Source organism: Canis lupus, chromosome 19, assembly GCF_048164855.1.
Source record: "Canis lupus baileyi chromosome 19, mCanLup2.hap1, whole genome shotgun sequence".
Lineage (NCBI taxonomy): Eukaryota > Metazoa > Chordata > Mammalia > Carnivora > Canidae > Canis > Canis lupus.
This window is the reverse complement of record NC_132856.1, coordinates 3,805,246-3,824,378: the sequence shown is the minus strand read 5'-3', so window position 1 is coordinate 3,824,378 and position 19,133 is coordinate 3,805,246. Positions and strand designations below refer to the sequence as shown.

Genomic DNA, 19,133 nt, shown 5'->3' with positions numbered 1-19,133 from the left:
TCTGACCCTGGCTGGGCTCCCACTTCCTGACAGAGAGAGCCCCCTTTGGGCTCCCAGTGTTCTAGGTCTTGCCTCCTCAGCCTCGCTGCCAGCTCACATTTTCCACCCCCCTCAGTGACATGCCTGCATGTCATGCCAGCTGGAGCCCATAGCCAAGGAAGGAACTACAGCACCCCCAGAAGTGTTGGTAAGCCCGTGTGCAACTCAGTGCCACTGCTCCAGAATCTATGCCAATTCCACTAGGCCGAGAGAGCACTTCCCCGTGGTATCCACTTGACTGTTGTGAGGGTAGTGGCACTGGGAAAGCAGCTGCCACATGAGGACAATTTTCACTTCTCTGTGAAGGTGGCCTGGCAGGAAAGAGGAGAGTGACCTGTGGACAGTCACACAGCTACGCATTCACACCCAGGACCCCAGACCTTGCCTGGCGTGTGGGCAGGGCTCGCCTGGCGCAGTGCCTAGGCCACAACATAGCACTTGTAAGTATTCTTTTTAATTCATTCATGGTCTCTTCTTGGAAACAATAAACTGATTTAATTTTACTCAGAAGCTTTTGTACTTTTGAGGGGTTTTCACACAACGACTTGCAGGTGACAGCAGTGTACTATGGCTAGTCTGTGGGTCTTGTGAGGCCACTGTGGGCTGGGACCCACACTGTCCTCAGTAGAGGTCTGGAAGCTGGCCACACTCCCCTCCTACCCCACATCTACCACTTCTGTGCCTGCTCACCACCTGGCAACCAGCAGGTGCCACTTGGCCACCAGGGTTTCACCCAGAGGACACAAGGCTTCCTGTGGTGGTAACAACAGGTGGTGATTCCTGAACACACCCTGGAACCTAGGTACTATGGAAAGATGTTCTATAAGCCATTTAATCCTTACACCATCTCTTTGAGAAGGTAAGGTTAGTCCCACTTTAAAGAGGGGGAAACTGAAGCACAGAGAAGTTAAGTAGCTTCCTTATGGTCACAAAGCTGGTGTGTGGGATGCAAACCAAGGCAGAGTGGTGCTCAACACCCTGCTCTTCACCTCCCTGCTATACTGTCCCTCAGCTGTGAAGGGCAGGGCACATTCAGGCAGCAGGAGTGCCTGCATTCAGGCTTCGAGGTGGGCAGAAAAAAGGATGGATCCCAAGATGTCCATCCAGCCTAATGAGAGCTCTAGTTAGCTGGATGTGGGGCATGGTTTTATTTGTAGCCTCAGGCACTAGAGTCCCCAAAATGGGCCAGGAGGGCTGCAAGTCCCAAGCACAAGACTCGAAACATACACAACCAGATGAATGGCAGCTTTACCAAGGGGTCCTACCTCTGTGTGGCGGGGGTGGGGGGGGTGGGGAGGGGCAGAACTAAGCCAGGCTGGAGGGGCGAGGGCTGCACAGCTGCCACCCTTTCTGCAGAGGAGAGCACCAGGGTTGTAGCAGCCATCTCTCCCCTACTCCAACCAGGGCCTGACACAGCCAGGGTCATCCCTGCAGAGGACTGTGGGGAATGCTGAGGCTGCTCAGGATCAGACGCAGTCCACTGTCATGGGCCCAGGCCCCTCCGGAAGTTAGCTGTGTCCTCTGCCTGCACAGTTGCCCTCAGGATGGCCCCAGGACTTCCGGCTCCCTGACTGAGGGTCCTATGGAGCCACAAAGAAGGATAAGGCAGACTGAAGCAGCACCTCTAAAGCTGACTCCAGAATATTCTTGTCTGAGGGTCCTTGGTTCATCTCCACAAAAACTTCATCTGATATGAAAAGGACAGGGCCACAGGGTTCAGTGGCCTCCTCATGTCTGCCAGGGGACTGGGGTGAGCATGGATCTTAGATCTGGCTGCCAAAGTTTGACTCCAGAGTCTTCCACTGATTAGCTTCTAGAAGATTTTTACATCTTTGTGTCTCTGTTCCATGCCCTATAAAATGGAAGACAACAGCACCTTCTGCAGAGTTGCTAGAAGCACAGAAAGAATACATAAAAAAGTTTTACACCAGAGCAGGGGACTACTCAATGCTAGCCAAAAACCAATCCTACAGCTGCAACCTGCTCTAGGGCTCCTTCCCCATATCAGGCCAATACCATGCTAGGTTTCAGAATTCATACTTCTATAAGCCATCTAAGGCTAAACTAAGAGAAGCTGAACCCCAATGAGGCCACCAGCATCTGAGCAATCGGGGCCCAATGTGGGTGGGTGGCTGGTGTCAGCACCCTCTCTGGAGAGGAGCACGTCAGCATGATGAAACCCATTCTCAGAAATAAAGGATGACACATGCACACACACAAGAATGAAAGGGAGACAGGCCTTGGGAATGAAAGCTGCAGTCTTCTCCAGGGGCTGACAGAATGGTACAGTCACTTGGGACTGAGGGGTGAGGACCAGCTGGAGGGAGTCCACAGGAGAAAGGCCTGTAGAGAGGCAGCATCCTACAGCCTGCTAGATCTTTAGGATGCTGAGCACACGTCTCTGACAACAACACCTACACAGAGAAACTTTCCTGAGCTCCCTGCCTGCTCTCAGATCAATCTCTGTCCTCGCCTGTCACCTGTCCTTCCTTCTTGGGGCCTCGTTAGGGAAACAACAGGATATTACAACTTGGCTGCAGATGGTGATTCTGATCCCCAAGCCAGAAGGAAGCTGGGGCAGAGGCAAAGGTCTCACAGAGCTGTGGTGTTCAGGGTTTGGGGGCCAGGGGGGCGGTGGATGCAGGGCCTGCTGAGCTTAGGCCATCCGACCCCTGAGTCACTGCACTCTGTGGGCCAAGTAAAAAGGCAAGATAAGTGGGGGAAGGACAAGAATCAGAGTGGCATGTGATAACAATAAAGACAGCAATCCCCATGTGCAGGCCCTGTTGCAAGCACAGTATGGGAATGTCCTTGAATCTTCATGAGCAGCTCTGGAGGAAACAGGCCCCAGGAGTAAGTGAGGGGGAGGGCCTCCGGCTCAGCCCCTGTGTATCCAAGAGCCAGGCTGTTGAGGCTGAGGGAGAAAGAATGAATACCAATGGTGTGGATGCCTCTCTGTTTTGCCTGCCTGACCACCTACTTTCTAGCATCAGTACTCCAACTTCCTTGGGTGCCCGTTCTTCCCAGGACCCCCCACCCCCGCTCCAGGGGTGGACATTTAATCCAGCCCACCCAGTCAGATTGTTGCACTCTAGGCTGCTGGTCCAGCCAGCCAAGGAGATCCCATTCTAATCACAGACTAGCCTGACTGAACAGTAAGGAAACGTTTCTCTCCCAACACCATGTGCTGAGGGAGGGCAGACCCAGCACCCCCCCTCCTCCCAGGGCTCTGCTGCAGGCTGTTTCCCTGCTCAGGTCCAAAGGTCACAACAGCCCTCCCTGCTTCAATGTCCAATAGCAGGAGAAACCCCCCAGGAGACCTCCCTTCACAACTCACTGTCCAGATCTGGTCACCAATCACTGGCAGGGGAGAGCCTCCAAGTAGAATGGACTTGGGGAGCTAACATCCCGGACTTGAGGGGAGGAACTAGAAAGCCAGGGTGCTGGGGCAAGGCCTACGAGAACAGCCCACATAGAATGGGTCTGGAAGGAGGTGCCAGCCCCACCTCGCTTCTCAGTAACAGAGCCAGCCTGCCCGTTTCATGTCAGGCCAGCCTGAGGTGTGTTTCCGTCACTTGCCACTAGGGCCCCTGACTAATACATGAAGCATGAAACAGCTGGTATGGCTCTAGGATGAGAAACTGAAGCTGGAGTCAGAGAGGTGAAGTCACACCCAGAAAGGCAAACACCTTGATTTCACCTATGTGTGGAATCTAAAAAATGAATGAACAAGCAAACAGAAATGGACTCATAAATTCAGGGAACAAACTGTGATTTGAATTAGAGGGGAGGTGGTAGAAAAAAAACAAAAAGCAACTGAGGCTGGAGAGGTGACAAGGGTGAGACTACATTCTGCTCCCTGCCACACAGGGCACTTCAGATTTCATCCTGGAGATCAGAGGCCCACCAGCAGAAAAGCAGGACACAGTATGGCTCTACAAAGCCCCTGCCATCAGCCTACCTATCAGCAGCCAGGGTCTGGGCTAGGCTGGTAGGTGGGCACTGGAGCCACAGAAGGCCACAGTTCCAGTGGGACACAGGGGAGGCTGGAGGGCAAGGGCCTAATGGCAGACAACCCCTGACACAGGACCCCAAGTGAAAGGAGATCTGATCATAGGACCTCCTGACCAACGCCTGCCTCTGCCTCTGCCTTCCTTGCCCCAGCCTTTCCAAAATGCTCATTTCCTTCACTCCCCTTTCTCCTTCCCTATCCCCCTTTGCTCTGTCACATACACATTCCTAGTACAAGTGACATCCAGGTACAGGGAACAGACTCCCAGGAGTTTCCATTCCAAAGCCAACAACCTTGAAAACAGCAAATTCATAGAAAGCCTTCCTTACTTATAGATATTCTGAAACAGGAAATGATTAAGGATGAAGATCTGGCCTTACATTTTTGATAAAAGACACAGAGGCTGAGGGAGCTCAGTCTTGAGAGCTGATTTGCACAGGTGGCTCTGGAATCCAGTTCTCTAGCCCTGGGCACCTGATTTATAACCATTCCCTGAAAATGAGCCAGCACTGGGACACAGGAATACCTCTGGTGCTACTCACTGGTGAAGTATCAAGATGTGAGCCTCAAAGAGAAGAAAGCCATAGTAGGAAACTGCCAGCTTCCCAGCTCCAGGTTTCTCCATCTGGACCCATGAAGTAGGGGAGCAGCCCAAACCCAGCCCTCTGGTGGTTCATTTTCTATTTTGAATCAAAATCCTACTACAAAACAAATCGCTTATTTGCTTTATTGGGTTTCCCCTACTGTTTTGTTCATAAAACAGTTTCTGGGGCCTCCTCTGGGCCCAAAAGGGGTGCTAAAGGCACAGAGATGGATAAGACCCAGCTTCTGCCCTCCAGGAGATGCACATGGTGGAAGACACAGTCACAGAGACAGATACAGTGCCAGGGAGGGCCTAAGTGCCAACCCACAGCACCCATGGGAGGGAGCAGCTATCAAAGGAGGGCACAAAGGGATTCATAAGGTAAGAGGTCATGTGCTCAAAGGTAGGGCACAGCCCACCAAGGCTTCCAGGTGAGAAATAAGGATAATAGGAGGAGGGTTACTAGGAGTGGGGGATGGGCAGGGCAGGCAGAGATACAGCTGTGTGCTTGTTGAGGAGAGAAAATGCATCTTTTCAGATGTCACAGCTTTCTCTCTCCTTGTGATCATCACCCAAGGATGGAGGCAAAGGTAAGAGTAACAATGCCTAGTGGTATTTAAGAAAGTTTTTTTTTTTCTTTTCTGGGGCTTTTTTTTTTTTTTAATTTTTTTTTTTTAATTTTCATTTATTATTTATGATAGTCACAGAGAGAGAGGCAAAGACACAGGCAGAGGGAGAAGCAGGCTCCATGCACCGGGAGCCGGATGTGGGATTCGATCCTGGGTCTCCAGGATCACGCCCGGGGCCAAAGACAGGCGCTAAACCGCTGCGCCACCCAAGGATCCCGAGGGGCTTTTTATAAAGAAAAAAAAAGAAAAAGAAATATGAATGTGGACCTGATCTGGAGGCCTATGCTACCACACTCTGAACTTTTCTCTAATAGTTTTACCAACTGAATAGTCCCCTGTATATACCTATTAATGTTTGTCACCATCATCAGAAGGAGACAGTGTGGGCTGTGAAGCGTATTTCCATTTTAAGAGTGCATTTAGCAGCCCTAAAAAGGACCGTTTCCTAATAACCTGAGAGGTGCCCTGTACTCCACAAGAGGAATTCCACAGAATAGGACTACTGAATGGCAATGATAGGGCTGACAAGAATTATCACCTAAAACCCATGTGCCTCCTTGATGCTGGCAATCTTCCATCTGCCATCCCTAGTGGCCATGACAGCACAGTGCGACTCTTCCAGAGGCCCTGCACCAAGGCAAGACTTCAGTTTGTGATGAATTAGTGAGACACAGAGAAGCCAAGAATTTGCCTGTGAACTTGCAGATCTCTCTCTCTCTCTCTCTTCCTCCGTAGTCCGTGGCTCTATTTCTGATGTGACAACCCTGATAGCCAACTGCCATTGCAAACATCACTAGCCTTAAATCCCAAGATCAGATGTGACCAGAGGGATTTCCCAGGCTGAGGATCAAGAGAACCAAAAAGCCTGAGGAGAAGGTTGGCGAATCTCGGGATGTCTGGTGTTTACGCCATTCTGGGATCTAAATGGGATTTGGTTTTTTCCTCCACTCTCGTTCCCCAACACTTCCTCCTTCGGCTAATGGGCCCCAGCTGGGAACAGACACAGGCAGCAGAGGCAGGGGCCAGGGTCTGACTGGCTCCGACGGGCCAGCCCTGGCCAGGAGGGGAATGTGACTGTTTATTTGGAATGGCTGTGCCCTGCCTCTGAGGGAGTTCAAGCGGTCAGATGTGTCCAAATTGATTAGTGAAATCTGACAGGGATGTCACCAGGTTTGGGAGGAGGGCCATCTAGTTTGAAGCCCCCATGCTGCAACGTTCCCAGTGCCCGATAGGCACCGGCCACCAATTACGGTTAGTGGAAAGCGGGGGCAAGAGGAGGTCAGGAGCTCTAGACCTCAGGAGCTCCTGAAATGTGTTTTTATAGGCTCTGGGGCCCGGGAGAGGCCTCAGTGGGGTGCCCCGCTCCCCTACAAAGCTGCTCTGGAGGTTGGAGGGTCCTACCCCAGAGATGAAAGCACCACTAGCCCTGGCATCTCCTTGGAGACTCCAGGGACAGTGGACATAGTGGACACAGCCTGGTCTTCAGAGCCAGAGGAATGACTTCAAATGCTGGCTTGGTTTTCTGGCTGCTTAACAGACCTAGGCCTAGGTTTTCTCGCCTGTTGGGTGGGAATTACATGAAAAGGAAGGAACAGAGCTGGCCATCAGTACACAGCAGGCCTGATTCTATCATTAACCTGTACTGCCAATGTGCGCGCAGCTCATACCACCCTCACAGCACCCCGGCCGTCCCTCATGACAAAGTTAAAGCTCAAAAGAGTTAAGAGGTGTGCCCACAACTACAAAGGACTTGAGGCTTGTTCTGATTTCAGTCCTTTCCATCCAAAATTCACATTCATTTCCTAGGGCTGCCCTAACCAGTGATCAAAGTTGGTAGCAGTAAACAACAGAAATATATTCTCTCTCAGTTCTGCTGGCCAGAAGTCCAGAATCAATGTATCAGCAGGGCTGGTGCCCTCTGAAAGAATTCCTGAAAAAGAATTCCTTCCCTACCTCTCTCCTAGCACCTGGCAGCTTCAAGCAGCCGCTGGTGTTCCTCAGCTCGGGGCTACATCACTCCAGTCTCTAGCCTCTGGCCTCCATAGGCCCTTCCCTGAGAATCTGTATTACTGAACACACACCCTTGGATAAACAGCCCACTTGAACTGGGATGACCTCATCTTGAGATCCTTACCTTAATTATGTCTGCAAATACTCTTATTTCAAATAAGGTCATATCCGAGTGTCTAGGTGGACATAGCTTTTGTGGGCCACAATTCTACCCACTACAGTCCACCCGCTAGTCCCCAAAACTTCATCCACATCCATCCCATGGGCAAAATACTTTCACCCCATCCCAACACCCCCAATTTCTCTCCCCACTATAGTGCACTTTAAGTCCAAAATCTCATCAAACTACCATTAGTTCAAAAGTATCATTTAACTCCCCTAATCAGGCACTGATATGACCCATCCTGGGGCCAAATGCCTCTCCATGTGTGGACATGTGGAACTTAAAAGACAAGTTTTCTGCTTTCAAAATATAGGCATAGGGGAAAAATAAGGGAACACAGAGGTCACTGGACCCAAGCAAATCTGAAATTCAGCAGAGCACCTTCTGTTAGCATTCCTAGCTTAAAAATGACCCTCTGTGGCTTGGTCCTCCACCTCTGGGCTGGCCTCTCTGGCCTCTGCCTTTGTGTCCACGGCTCTGCTCCTTCTTCCTTTTTCTTGAAAGATAGCATGAGTTAACTGAGTAATTCTATCAATCTGTTTCCTAGAATGACAATACCAGAAGTCCAACTGCTTTTAAAAAAAAAAAAAATTTTTTTTCGTCAGGCCTGTTCCTTCTAGTCTAGGCTGGCAGTGTTTTTGCTGATACAACATCTCAAAAACCTCATGGGTCTCTCATGTGTCAAGGGGATCTCCACCATTAAACAAGAGGGTTCTCCACAGATCCTTCCTAGAGAAGCCGGTCTGTAGTCCTGACTTCTGCTGAGATGTTTGATTGGATCCAGGAGGCACATACCTAATCTCCACAGCAAAGGTTGTCCAGCCTCATCACTGGTCTTTCTCCAGAGCATGCTTTCTAAAGTGAATTTCCTACTTTTAGCATCGCTTAAAATCTGGAAAGGCCAAGAATCTCCCAAATCATCAAGTGTAGGTAACTTTTTGCTAACAGTTGCACCTTCAATTCATTCCTTTCCTCTGACATTTTACCATAAGCAGCAAAGGAGAAAGCAGACTGCACTTTATACACTTTAATTGGAAAATTTGGGATCCCTGGGTGGCGCAGCGGTTTAGCGCCTGCCTTTGGCCCAGGGCGCGATCCTGGAGACCCGGGATCGAATCCCACATCAGGCTCCCGGTGCATGGAGCCTGTTTCTCCCTCTGCCTGTGTCTCTGCCTCTCTCTCTCTCTCTCTCTCTCTCTCTGTGACTATCATAAATATATAAAAATTTTAAAAAAAAATTCTTCAGTCAAATATTCAAGTTCACTACTTAAAAGTTATGCTTTCCCTGACTAGTAAATTAGAGAATAACATAGCACTAAAGAGTTGAAAAGTTGGCTAGGGGAAATTGGTGAACAAAAACAGAAGGAAAATTATATTTGCCAAGCACCTTCCAAGCACCCAAACACTACACATCAGTAATGGGACCCTGATAGGCAAGTTCCATCTTCATAAGGATGAAAAGAGTAGCCACAGATCTCAGAACAAGTCCCCACTCAAACATCCTTATCTGTTTAATGTGGCTGACTCTTTCAGCCTTGGCCTTCCCCCATCCCATACTGTTGATCAAGCATGGCAGCCACTGATCTTATCATCAAACACCTTTCCCCACTCAGGTACTGTACTCAAGTCTATGTCCCACTTGCGACCTCTTCTGACACCACCTTCCTCCCCTCAGCTGCTCTCCCAGGCTGCAAATGTGTCTTCTCCCGAGGCAGAAGGGATACTAGATGAGGGTGTCCCCCGAGGCAGAAGGGATACTAGATAAGGGTGGCCCCTCGGGGTCTGCTTCAGGGAGCACCCAGAAGGCAAAAAAATTTACCATTTGAGTAATTCTCTGTTCCAGCTAAGAATTAACACACAGCACTATAATAATCTTAACTTTGTTAAATAGAAGTTTGGTTTATTTTCATAATTTTGTGCTTTATTTTTTTAAGATTTACACTTTTAGTCCCTGGCGCAACATGGATTTGATTTAAGTGGTGTTTATCCAGGACTAATGGTCTTCAGAGGACAGTCTACAACAGCCGTGGAGGAGGGGATTATGACCTAGGACATGGTTCCTAAGTCAGAGGAGGCCCTGGGACTTGGAAGGGCATTGTACTTCAACTCCCGCTGTCGCCCCAGGGAACCCAGGAACCCAGCCAGTCACAGGCTCATAAGGGAAGCTTTACTTGCGGTTGGTCCTCCCTCTTCTTGAAGAAGGGAGCAGCAGCCACACCACCATAAAATGGGTGGAGTGGGATGATTTAAAGCTGAGATTTCCTCTACCTGGGGAAGCCCTGGTCATTTCTCCCACCCCGAAATGCCTCTTTCCTACATCCTACCAAGAATGGCCAACACAAGGTAGAGGTGCCCCTTGCCCTCACTTGTTCATGGTGGACACTATAATCATGGTTCTCCCCCACAGCGTAATGGTGTATTTTATGGTGTATTTCAAATAGGCTGAGCCACTATACTGACATGTTTGGTTGAGCATTATTCTGAATATTTCTGTGAGGGTCTTTTTTGGATGAGATTAATGTTAAGAGGAATAGGCTTGGGCAGCCCTGGTGGCTCAGTGGTTTAAGCGCCACCTTCAGCCCAGGACGTGATCCTGGAGACCGGGATCAAGTCCCGCGTTGGGCTCCCTGCATGGAGCCTGCTTCTCCCTCTGCCTGTGTCTCTGCCTCTCTCTCTGTGTGTCTCTCATGAATGAATAAATAAAATCTTTAAAAAAAATTAAAAAAAAAAAAAGAGGAGTAGGCTTGAGTAATGTAGATACCCTCCACCATTTGGGTAGATATTGCCCAATCAGCTCAAGGTCTGAACAGGAAGACTACTGACCTCCCTGGAAGAAGAAAGTCGGCTGGCCAACAGCCTCCGGACTTGAAGTGCAAGTCTTCCCTGGGTCTCCATCCTGCTGGCCTATCCTTTGGACTTTGAACCTTCAGGGCTTCATAATCATGTGAGAGCAAACTCCTTAGAATACACTCCTTTCTCTCTGTATACATATATACACATCTTTTCAGTTCTGTGTTTGTGGAAGACCCTGACTAATACATCTAGTGAGCCAGATGACCTCAGAATCTGTGACAACACAGCCCTCCAAGGAGAACTCCCAGTTAACAGGCAAACTGAGTTCACTGACCTAGGCTGTGAGTTCAACCAGAAGCTGGTGTTTGTCCCTGGCTTAGTACATGGGGCCAAGTGCATGCCCCTGTATCCCTGCACTCCAGGTTCCCTGGAGAACTAGACAACCACCCTGGACCCCAAGTATCTTCATAAGATCTGCCTAGTCCTAACTAGCCCTTCTTCTCTACCATTAACTCCCTTGAAGAGAAGGGTGGTCGAGGAGGCTCTAAGTGTTTCTTCTCCAGTATGCTAAAACCACAAGAAAAGCCCACTGAAGCTGGAACTATCAAGGCCACTGAACACCTTTTAGATCAGAGCCAGGGCAGTAGTTACCAGGGGTGGGGGCAAAAGGGAGACATGTAACTGTCCACAGGTCTTCCAAGGGATAACACAGCATCTACTAGTGGTCACTATGAGTATAAAACTTCTCTGGATATCTTCTAGATTGTATGACTCCGAGCAACACAATGGCTGTAACTGTGTTGAATTTGAAATTCTTGCGGCAAGGCCAAAAGTACCCAGAAGTAAGTTTACATGTCCTTGCCACTCTGATGTACAGAGCCTGTAGAAAGGGAGGGTGTATGCCCTGCACCCTCACTTGTTGACCATGTGACCCTGAGCCCACCACAGCTTCTGTTTCCTTATCTACAAAGAACACCTACTGGGGAGGTTCATCAAGGCACATCACAGGCCTCCAATACCTATACCTATTATGAGAACTAGGGAGAGTGGTGGTTCTAGAATCCAGGTAGGGCAGGAGAGAAGTTGGAGTAGAGCAGAGCCAGAGGGCCAGCCCCAGGGAGCTGGCTCAGCCATTGGGGAGGCAAAGGGACCATCCCTCTCCCTTGCCACTAGAGAGACAAAAAAGGCAGGACAAGGTAAGACTGACCTTGAGGGCAGGAATCTCCACACTGTCACCAAGGCTGATGGAACCTGAGAGGATGGTCCCTGTCATCACAGTTCCTTGGCCTTTGATGGAGAAACAGTGGTCCACAGACATGAGGAGCGGTCCTGAGGGGTCTCTCGTTGGGATGGATATCTGGGACGTCAGGAGCTAGAAAAGAGATGCCACATGCAGGTGCCACACGCTGCTGGGGAAAGGAGCTGAACAGGGCAGGGTGGAGCAGGGCAGAGGGTATGGCCAGTCCCTAGGCAAGCTGGCCCTGCTCAGAAGTGCATAGCTCCCTGACTCCCACCATACCCCAGCCTACTATAGGTACAAAGGGAAAGGGCATCTGGAGAAGTCTCCTCTCTCCTCTCTTTGGGATAACCAACAGCCTCCTAATAGGCTGGTCTCCAGGCCCTCCTCCACACCACAGCCTGCTGCAGGACAACCTGAGGTACATGGATCAGACCTCACATGCTTTCCCAGCTTTCTGAGCCAGCAGGATTTAACATGTGTCATCGTCTAGCCCCTAGGTATCATGGAGGCCTCATCCCCCACCATGTGCCCTCCCCCAGCAGGCACCAGCCACGGGCAGGCCCTGGAAGTACACCAGCCAGCTTCATCTTCCTTCTCCAGGGAGACGCTGCCTCTGGGAAGGTTTCTCAGCCCCTTCAGTATGGCTGTGCTCCCCGCCCCCATCGCCAGTTAACACACTATTGTGAGCAATTGTTTATTTGTCTCCCACCAGGGCCGTGAATCCTTCCAAGTACCCCCAGCAGCTGGCACAGTGCCTGAGAGAAGGGTGACCCAAGGACCCAGGTGCAAAGGGCTGCTGCCGTATATGGCCGGGCAGGAGGGGTGAGGCTGCTGCTCCAGCCTAGACAGAGACAGAGGGACCACCTATCGTCCACCGATGGCCAGCATTGCCCCTGTCTGCAGTGCCGCTGCTGCTTCTCTGTTGATGCTTCCCACACGCTTCGACCACAGCCAGCCCATTTTCCTCATGCTATCTATGTGCCTGGAGATGTCAGAGCTAATTCCCAATAAACAAATGAAAAGAAAGACTGCATTATTCCTTTTATTTCACTGCTTTCTGATGTTTTTAGGAAAGAGGCTGTCAAAAAGTATTCGGTAGTGAATGTTCCAAACTCTCAGCCTTGTGATAACAATTGTTCTGGAAAAAGACTAAAGATTCAAAACAGGCTTGGCCTGGGACTTTTGTAGAGGCTTCTTAAAGGTATACACAAATATCTTTCATAGCATTTCTGAATTTTGCTTTAATAAAAAGAACTGACCTAGGCTCCCAGACCAGTGCTCTCTGAAGTGGATGAAAAAGTAACAAAAGGGGATCCCTGGGTGGCTCAGTGGTTTAGCACCAGCCTTCAGCCCAGGGTGTGATCCTTGAGTCCTGGGATCGAGTCCCACATCGGGCTCCCAGTGTGGAGCCTGCTTCTCCCTCTGCCTGTGTCTCTGCCTCTCTCTCTGTGTCTCTCATGAATCAATACGTAAAATCTTAAAAAAAAAAAAAAAAAAAAAGGAAAAGAAAAAGAAAAAGTAACAAAAGCCTCAGCCATAGAAGTTTGCTTTGTTAACTCAATTAGAGCAGCACCATGGTGGCAGTGTACACGATCACATCTGTTTTTGGCTCTGTGGGTCCAGGTGCAGGTAGACCCCAAAGACACCTAACAACTGATTTGGGACTAAATACCAGCTCCATCACATACTTGCTGTGAGATCTTGAACAAGTTATTCAACTTCTCTGTGCCTCAGACTCTTCCCTGGTGAAATGGGGATAAATAATATGAGTCTCACAGGGCCACTGTGAAAGTTCATGATCATTGTGAAAACTACATAAAGAACAGTACAGGGCAGCCCCGGTAGCCCGGCGGTTTGGCGCCGCCTTCAGCCTAGGGCGTGATCCTAGGGAACCGGGATCGAGTCCCACGTCAGGCTCCCTGCATAGAGCCTGCTTCTCCCTCTGCCTGTGTCTCTGCCTCTCTTTCTCTCTCTCTCTCTCTCTCTCCGTGTCTGTCATGAATAAATAAAATCTTTAAAAAAAAAAAAAAAAAGAACAGTACAGGTCCTGCTATGTGGTAAGCACCATCACTGTCACAGTGAACTCTGATCCGGCACACAATGTGTTATGAGCACAGGACACATTAACCTCATGAAACCTGCAGGCCAACTCTACAGGTAAGTGTTCTTTTCCCTACTTTACAACTAAAGGAGCACAGGCAAGAGAGAGCAGGTCATGTGCCCAAGGCCGCACAGAGAATAGGTGGTGTGGCCAGAGTCCCATCCCAGAGTTGCCATTCACCCTTCTGAGCGAGGGACACTGTGGTCTGTCCAGTCACTGCCATCCTCACAGCAGCATCACCATCACCCCACCACCCCATGCTGCCCTCTGGCTGCCCTAGGCACCCTGTGGTGGCTGGGCACCCTCCCTGTATCTACTAGCACTGAGCCTGGAGGAAGAGCCCATGCCCAGAAGGGCCACTGGAGATCACCAGTGGAGACCACAAGGATCCAAGCCACACTGCCCTGCTGCTGGGCCCATCTCCATCAGACATCGTGACCCACGGGGAGACTGGCATAGTCTGAAGGCCTGGAATGGAAGATATGGCCCAGAGACCCACGAGGCAGTAGCTATTCTGTCTGAGTGGGGGTGGCTGACAAGAGAAGGAAGAGAATGACTTATAAGGGTGTGGACAGCTCTTCAGGACCTTAGGCTAGAGAGTGAGGCCTCTCCTTCTGTTTAGGTTTAAGTCCTAGAAGGAGGTGAGGAAGGGTACACCAAGGTATAGTATATGCCTGGGGGAGGGGTGGTAGTGATTAAAGGAATAAGCTCAGAGTCTTCTTGCTGAGGAGCCTCCCACTTTCTGTTCCTTAGACTGAGCAGGATACAAGGGGCCGGAGTGGGGCTTGGGCCAGAGGCCAGCCTGGATTCAAGCTGACAGTACCTCAATGAGCTCTGAGATGCCCTGTGGAGCTTCTGTTTCAGGGGCCTCTGGTCCCCCAGGCTTGGCCGCCACAGGTATAATTGGTGCACCTCGGAACCTGAAATGGAAAAACAAGCCCTGCCAAGTTACAGAGATCAAAAGCAAGGATGAGCAGCAGATTAAGAAATGGAGGCCCCACAGGGAAACTCTTAGGTTGAATGACAGAATTTAAAAAGGTGCTCCTAGGACACCTAGGTGGCTCAGTGATTGAGAATCTGCCTCTAGCTCAGGTCGTGATCTCAGGGTCCTGGGATCGAGTCCCACATCGGGCTCCCTGCAAGGAGCCTGCTTCTCTCTCTGCATCTCTCTCTGTCTTCATGAATAAATAAATAAAATCTTTAACAAATTTTTTTAAAATAAAAGGCTGTTCCTAGGTTTTAACCTCCACTTTCACAACCCACTCTAAGAAGGCAGCAGTGAACCCTAGCCTCCAGGACTCTCAATAAAAGATCCCTTTGAAGAAGATCAGTAAATACATCCCAGCCTCTTGCAGAGACTCAAGAAATACTGGTTACCAAAAAGTCCCTAAAAATGCACCTAGAAGCAAATTTCCACCATCCCAGTGTCTAATGGAGAGTACTCCTGACTAGACCCTCCTAAAGAGCTCCACCTTCTTTAAGAAGAGATTCTTCATCTTTTTTAAAGATTTATTTATTTTTAGAGAGAGCATGAGTGGGGGAGAGGGGCAGAGGGAGAGATAGTCCTCAAACGGACTCCCCACTGAGCACGGAATCCAGATGCAGGGCTAGATCCCAGATCATGACCTGAGCTGAAACCGAGAGTCACCTGCTTAGCCAACTGAGCCACACAAATATCCCAAGAAGAGATTCTTACTATGAGTATACATTTATCTTTCCCACTGATTAAAAAAAACAATAAAATGGAAAAGAGAAAATGTACAACCCATAATCCTATCATATGTCATAAAGAATTTTCTGTTGATCGACAGCGACAACAGTGATATAATGGCAAATAAACTGGGAGGATGTAAAATTTTATGTATGCTATAACCAAAATAAAAAAAAAAAATCCCTTGGCAGTGCGTGGAAAAACCAAGATTGGAAGAAAAGGCACTACAATGGCAGAATTATAGGTTGTATATTCATCCTCTAGGTGCTAGCAATGACTGAGCCAAGCATATCACCTGGACACCTTCTGTGAAAGCTCTCAGCACCACTATGGAACTGCCACCATTTTATAGATGAGAAACTGAGGCTTATAGAGACAAATTAATTTGCTGCAAGTCATTTACTATAAATCTCAGAGCCAAACTATAACCCAGTATATCAGACTCTAGAACCAGGAGTTACAGCTTCCATGTTATAATCCCACCACCCAGGCCTCCTCTTTCACTTATACAGCTACCTAATAGTGTGACCCAGAATTTATATGCTTTTCCCTGCTGTTACTCATTTAGAACATTTTGAATTCTTCACTATTATAAATAACACTAGTAAACATGTTGGTGGACATGTTTTTTTCCCCCTTGCTTTGGGATTAATTCATGGGGTATAAGTCTAAGACTCAATATACATTGAAAAAAGTCAGCAAAACAGTGGAATAAGGACAAAGAGCCTCCCCTCTGTAAAACATATAAGAACCCTGGCAAAAAATCATCAGAAGCAACTTTTTCAGAACTCTAGAAATTAACCAAAGGTTTGCAGTAATCTATGGAGTGTTTATTCAAGAAAAATGGCTGAATTTTTGTAAGAATAAAAGACCTTTGTGGCATTTTAACTTGCCCTATTCCCATCCACTGCTCCCCAATTCTGCAGCAGCCCTAATAACCAGCATCTGCAATCAGAATGGAAGCCAGCAGCCTGACAGCAGCTTAAGGGGCAGAATGGTGTTGAGTTCCATCAAAGCCCCTTTCCTAGAGAATTGTCATTATTTTTCCTTTCCTTCCTTCCTGGATGACTCCACTTGCAAAGCTATCTTTCTTTTTCCTTAAGGGCATTTGTTGAAAATAATCAGAAGCAATTATTTAATATCACAGCTGAGGCAAAGGATAACAGTTTTGGTAAACTGGCTGAACAAAAAGCTTAGAAGGAAAAGCTAGAAGCTCCCATGGAAGCTTTGGAAAACCTTCCATGGGGAGTTTGGAGGTTTCTTGGGAAATTAGAAGGCAATTTGCATGCAAAAGCACTGTGCATGCTCAAGAAAGACATGAGAAGGCCCCAAGTTCTCCCCTGGGGCTGACCTTGAGATTCTATGCAAACAGGAAGTGAAGGCCATGGCAGAGTTATCAAGTACCTGCCAGAGCACTGAAAGCATGTCCCAATATGTACATAGAGATCCTTGGCAAAGACTGGGAGACTTACTGATCTAAGCATTTAAGGAAACCTCTAATCATTAGCTGACCAGTAAACGAACTGAGCAGAGACTTTGGTGGTCACATGTGACTTCACAAAGTCACTAACCAAATAACAACAAACTATGAATGTGAGTGAAGAAGAGAATCTGATATCCATTATATTATTCTGTATGTCCAGTTTTCAACAAAGAATCACAATACAACAAAGAAACAAAAGTATGGTCCATATACAAGAAAAAAAGAGTTAATAAAAATTGTTTCTGAGAAATCCCTACTAGACAAGTCTTAAATCAGTTATTTTAAGTTTGTTCAAGAAATGAAAGAAACCATATCTAAAGAGCTAAAGGAAAGAGTGGAGATAATGTGTCACCAAATGGAAAGTATCAAAAAAGAGTTAGAAATTATTAAAAAAAGAACCAAATAGAAATTCTGGAATTGAAAAATACTAAATGAAAACTCTGCTAGAGGAGCTCAACAGCAGATTTGAACAGGCAGAAGAATCAACAAACTTGAAAATAGGCCAACTGGGATTATGCAACCTGAGGAAAAAAAAAAAAAAGAGAGAGAGAGATGAGAAATAAACACAGACTCAAAGATATGTGAGACACCATCAAGTATATCAGCATATGCATATTGAGAAGTCCAGAAACAAAGGAAGGACAAGGCAGCAAGATCTGAGTAAACTTCCAAAAGGTTTCTGAAGGACATCTAAAAAGCTCAGCAAATTCCAAGTAGGAAAAACTCAGAGATGTGACCTAGACACATCATAATCAAACTGTCAAAGGCCAAGGACAAGGAGATAGCACCAAGAGAGAAATGGCTCATTCAGTATAAGGCATCTTCAGTAAGACTAACAGCTGGGCTCTGCAGTAACCATGGCAGTCAATCCCAAATACCTAAAAGGAAAAAACAAAAACACCTATCATATAGCTATCATATATGCTATCATATAGCAGACACTTGATAAATATTTATTAAATAAATGAATAAATGAACATGTTTAAAAAAAAAAAAAAAAAAAGAAAGAAACCATGGCAGCTAGAAGGTAATGGAATGACATATTCAAAGTGCTGAAAGTCAGAAAAAAAAAAAAATTTAAAGTCAACCAAGACTGTTTCTGGCCAAAAAACATGCTTCAAAAATGAATGAGAATCCAGAATTACCATATGGCCCAGAAATTTCCTAAGTATAAACCCAAAAGAATGGAAAATAGGTACTCAAATACATGTACATATAAGTTCATAACAGCACTATTCACAAAAACCAAAAGGTGGAAAACAGCCCAGATGTCCATCAATGCTAAGTGAAAGAAGCCAGACATAAGAGATCAAATTTTGTGTGATTTATATGAATATCCAGAATAGGCAAATCCATAGAGACAGAAAACAGATTGGTGGTTGGAGCTGAGAGAATAGGAAACAGCTGCTTAATGGGTACAGGATTTTTGAAATCAGATATTGGTGATGCTTGCATAATTCTGCACACATTAAAAGGGTGAATTTATGGTATGTGAATTATATCTCAATTAAAAAGAAACATACATTGAAAGGTTTGCTACCCTTTCCACTACCACAATGAACATCTAGAATGCCTATTTCACTAAACGTATATCAAAAGCTCACTATTTTGTATACATACCTCATTTTAATTTGTGTTTCCTTAATAAGCCATATAATATTGAACATCTTCCATCTATTTATTTACTAAACGAATTTTCAAGAGACAATTCCACACCACTTCTGGTTCTGGTCTTTGCTTCCTCCAGTAGGTGTACCCTTACCATGCCCAGACTCTAAAAATTGCTCTGAAATGCCTCTTTGTATGTAGTCCAATGTCCAACACAGTGGCAGTGAGAAGAAGGGATGGGGTCAAGTACTGACAGTACTAGCATCTGTGCTCCAGGCTTTGCATTTTTCATCAACCCTGTGACATGGCTATTATTACTTCTCCTCCTGTTTTACAGGAGGGATTCCTAAGTTGGCTAGGGTCTGTCATTTGCTCCAGGTCATACAGCTAATGAGTGGTGGGACTGTGATTAAAAGCCAGCTCTGGGTTTACCATACACCTGAGAATATCAAGAGAACAGAGTTCCATCAGCCTAGGTTAGAGGCAGGGCCATGTGCCTCTTCTCAAACCCATGACAATGTGGAAAGTGGCTGACTGGCTGATCTTCAAAGAGGAGGCAACATATTTAAGTCCTAAAGTAATTTTAACAAAATCCTTGCCCTTTAGTAATTTTAGTTCTTAAACCAATGAAAGAAAGATGATGATGGCTATAAAGACCATACTCAATATTCTCATATTTTGCTATCACTTTCAAATAAAAATATAAATTGAATTGGATCATTAAAACAGCCATCGGAGGTAGGAAGAACAGTTGTTAACAT

At 47.2% G+C, this 19,133-nt stretch overlaps 1 protein-coding gene across 10 annotated transcripts in view; it reads right to left on the bottom strand.

The window, feature by feature from the left end:
• The window catches only part of EEFSEC (eukaryotic elongation factor, selenocysteine-tRNA specific), a 266,019-nt gene that overhangs the window by 120,107 nt on the left and 126,779 nt on the right, over window positions 1-19,133 (bottom strand). For all 10 annotated transcript variants that reach the window (XM_072784897.1, XM_072784892.1, XM_072784900.1 and 7 more), the window contains exons 3-4: window positions 14,394-14,490; window positions 11,437-11,601 (exon numbers count right to left, since the gene is read on the bottom strand). In XM_072784897.1, coding sequence (XP_072640998.1) covers window positions 11,437-11,601; window positions 14,394-14,490 — 262 coding nt within the window. The remainder of the gene's footprint in view (window positions 1-11,436; window positions 11,602-14,393; window positions 14,491-19,133) is intronic.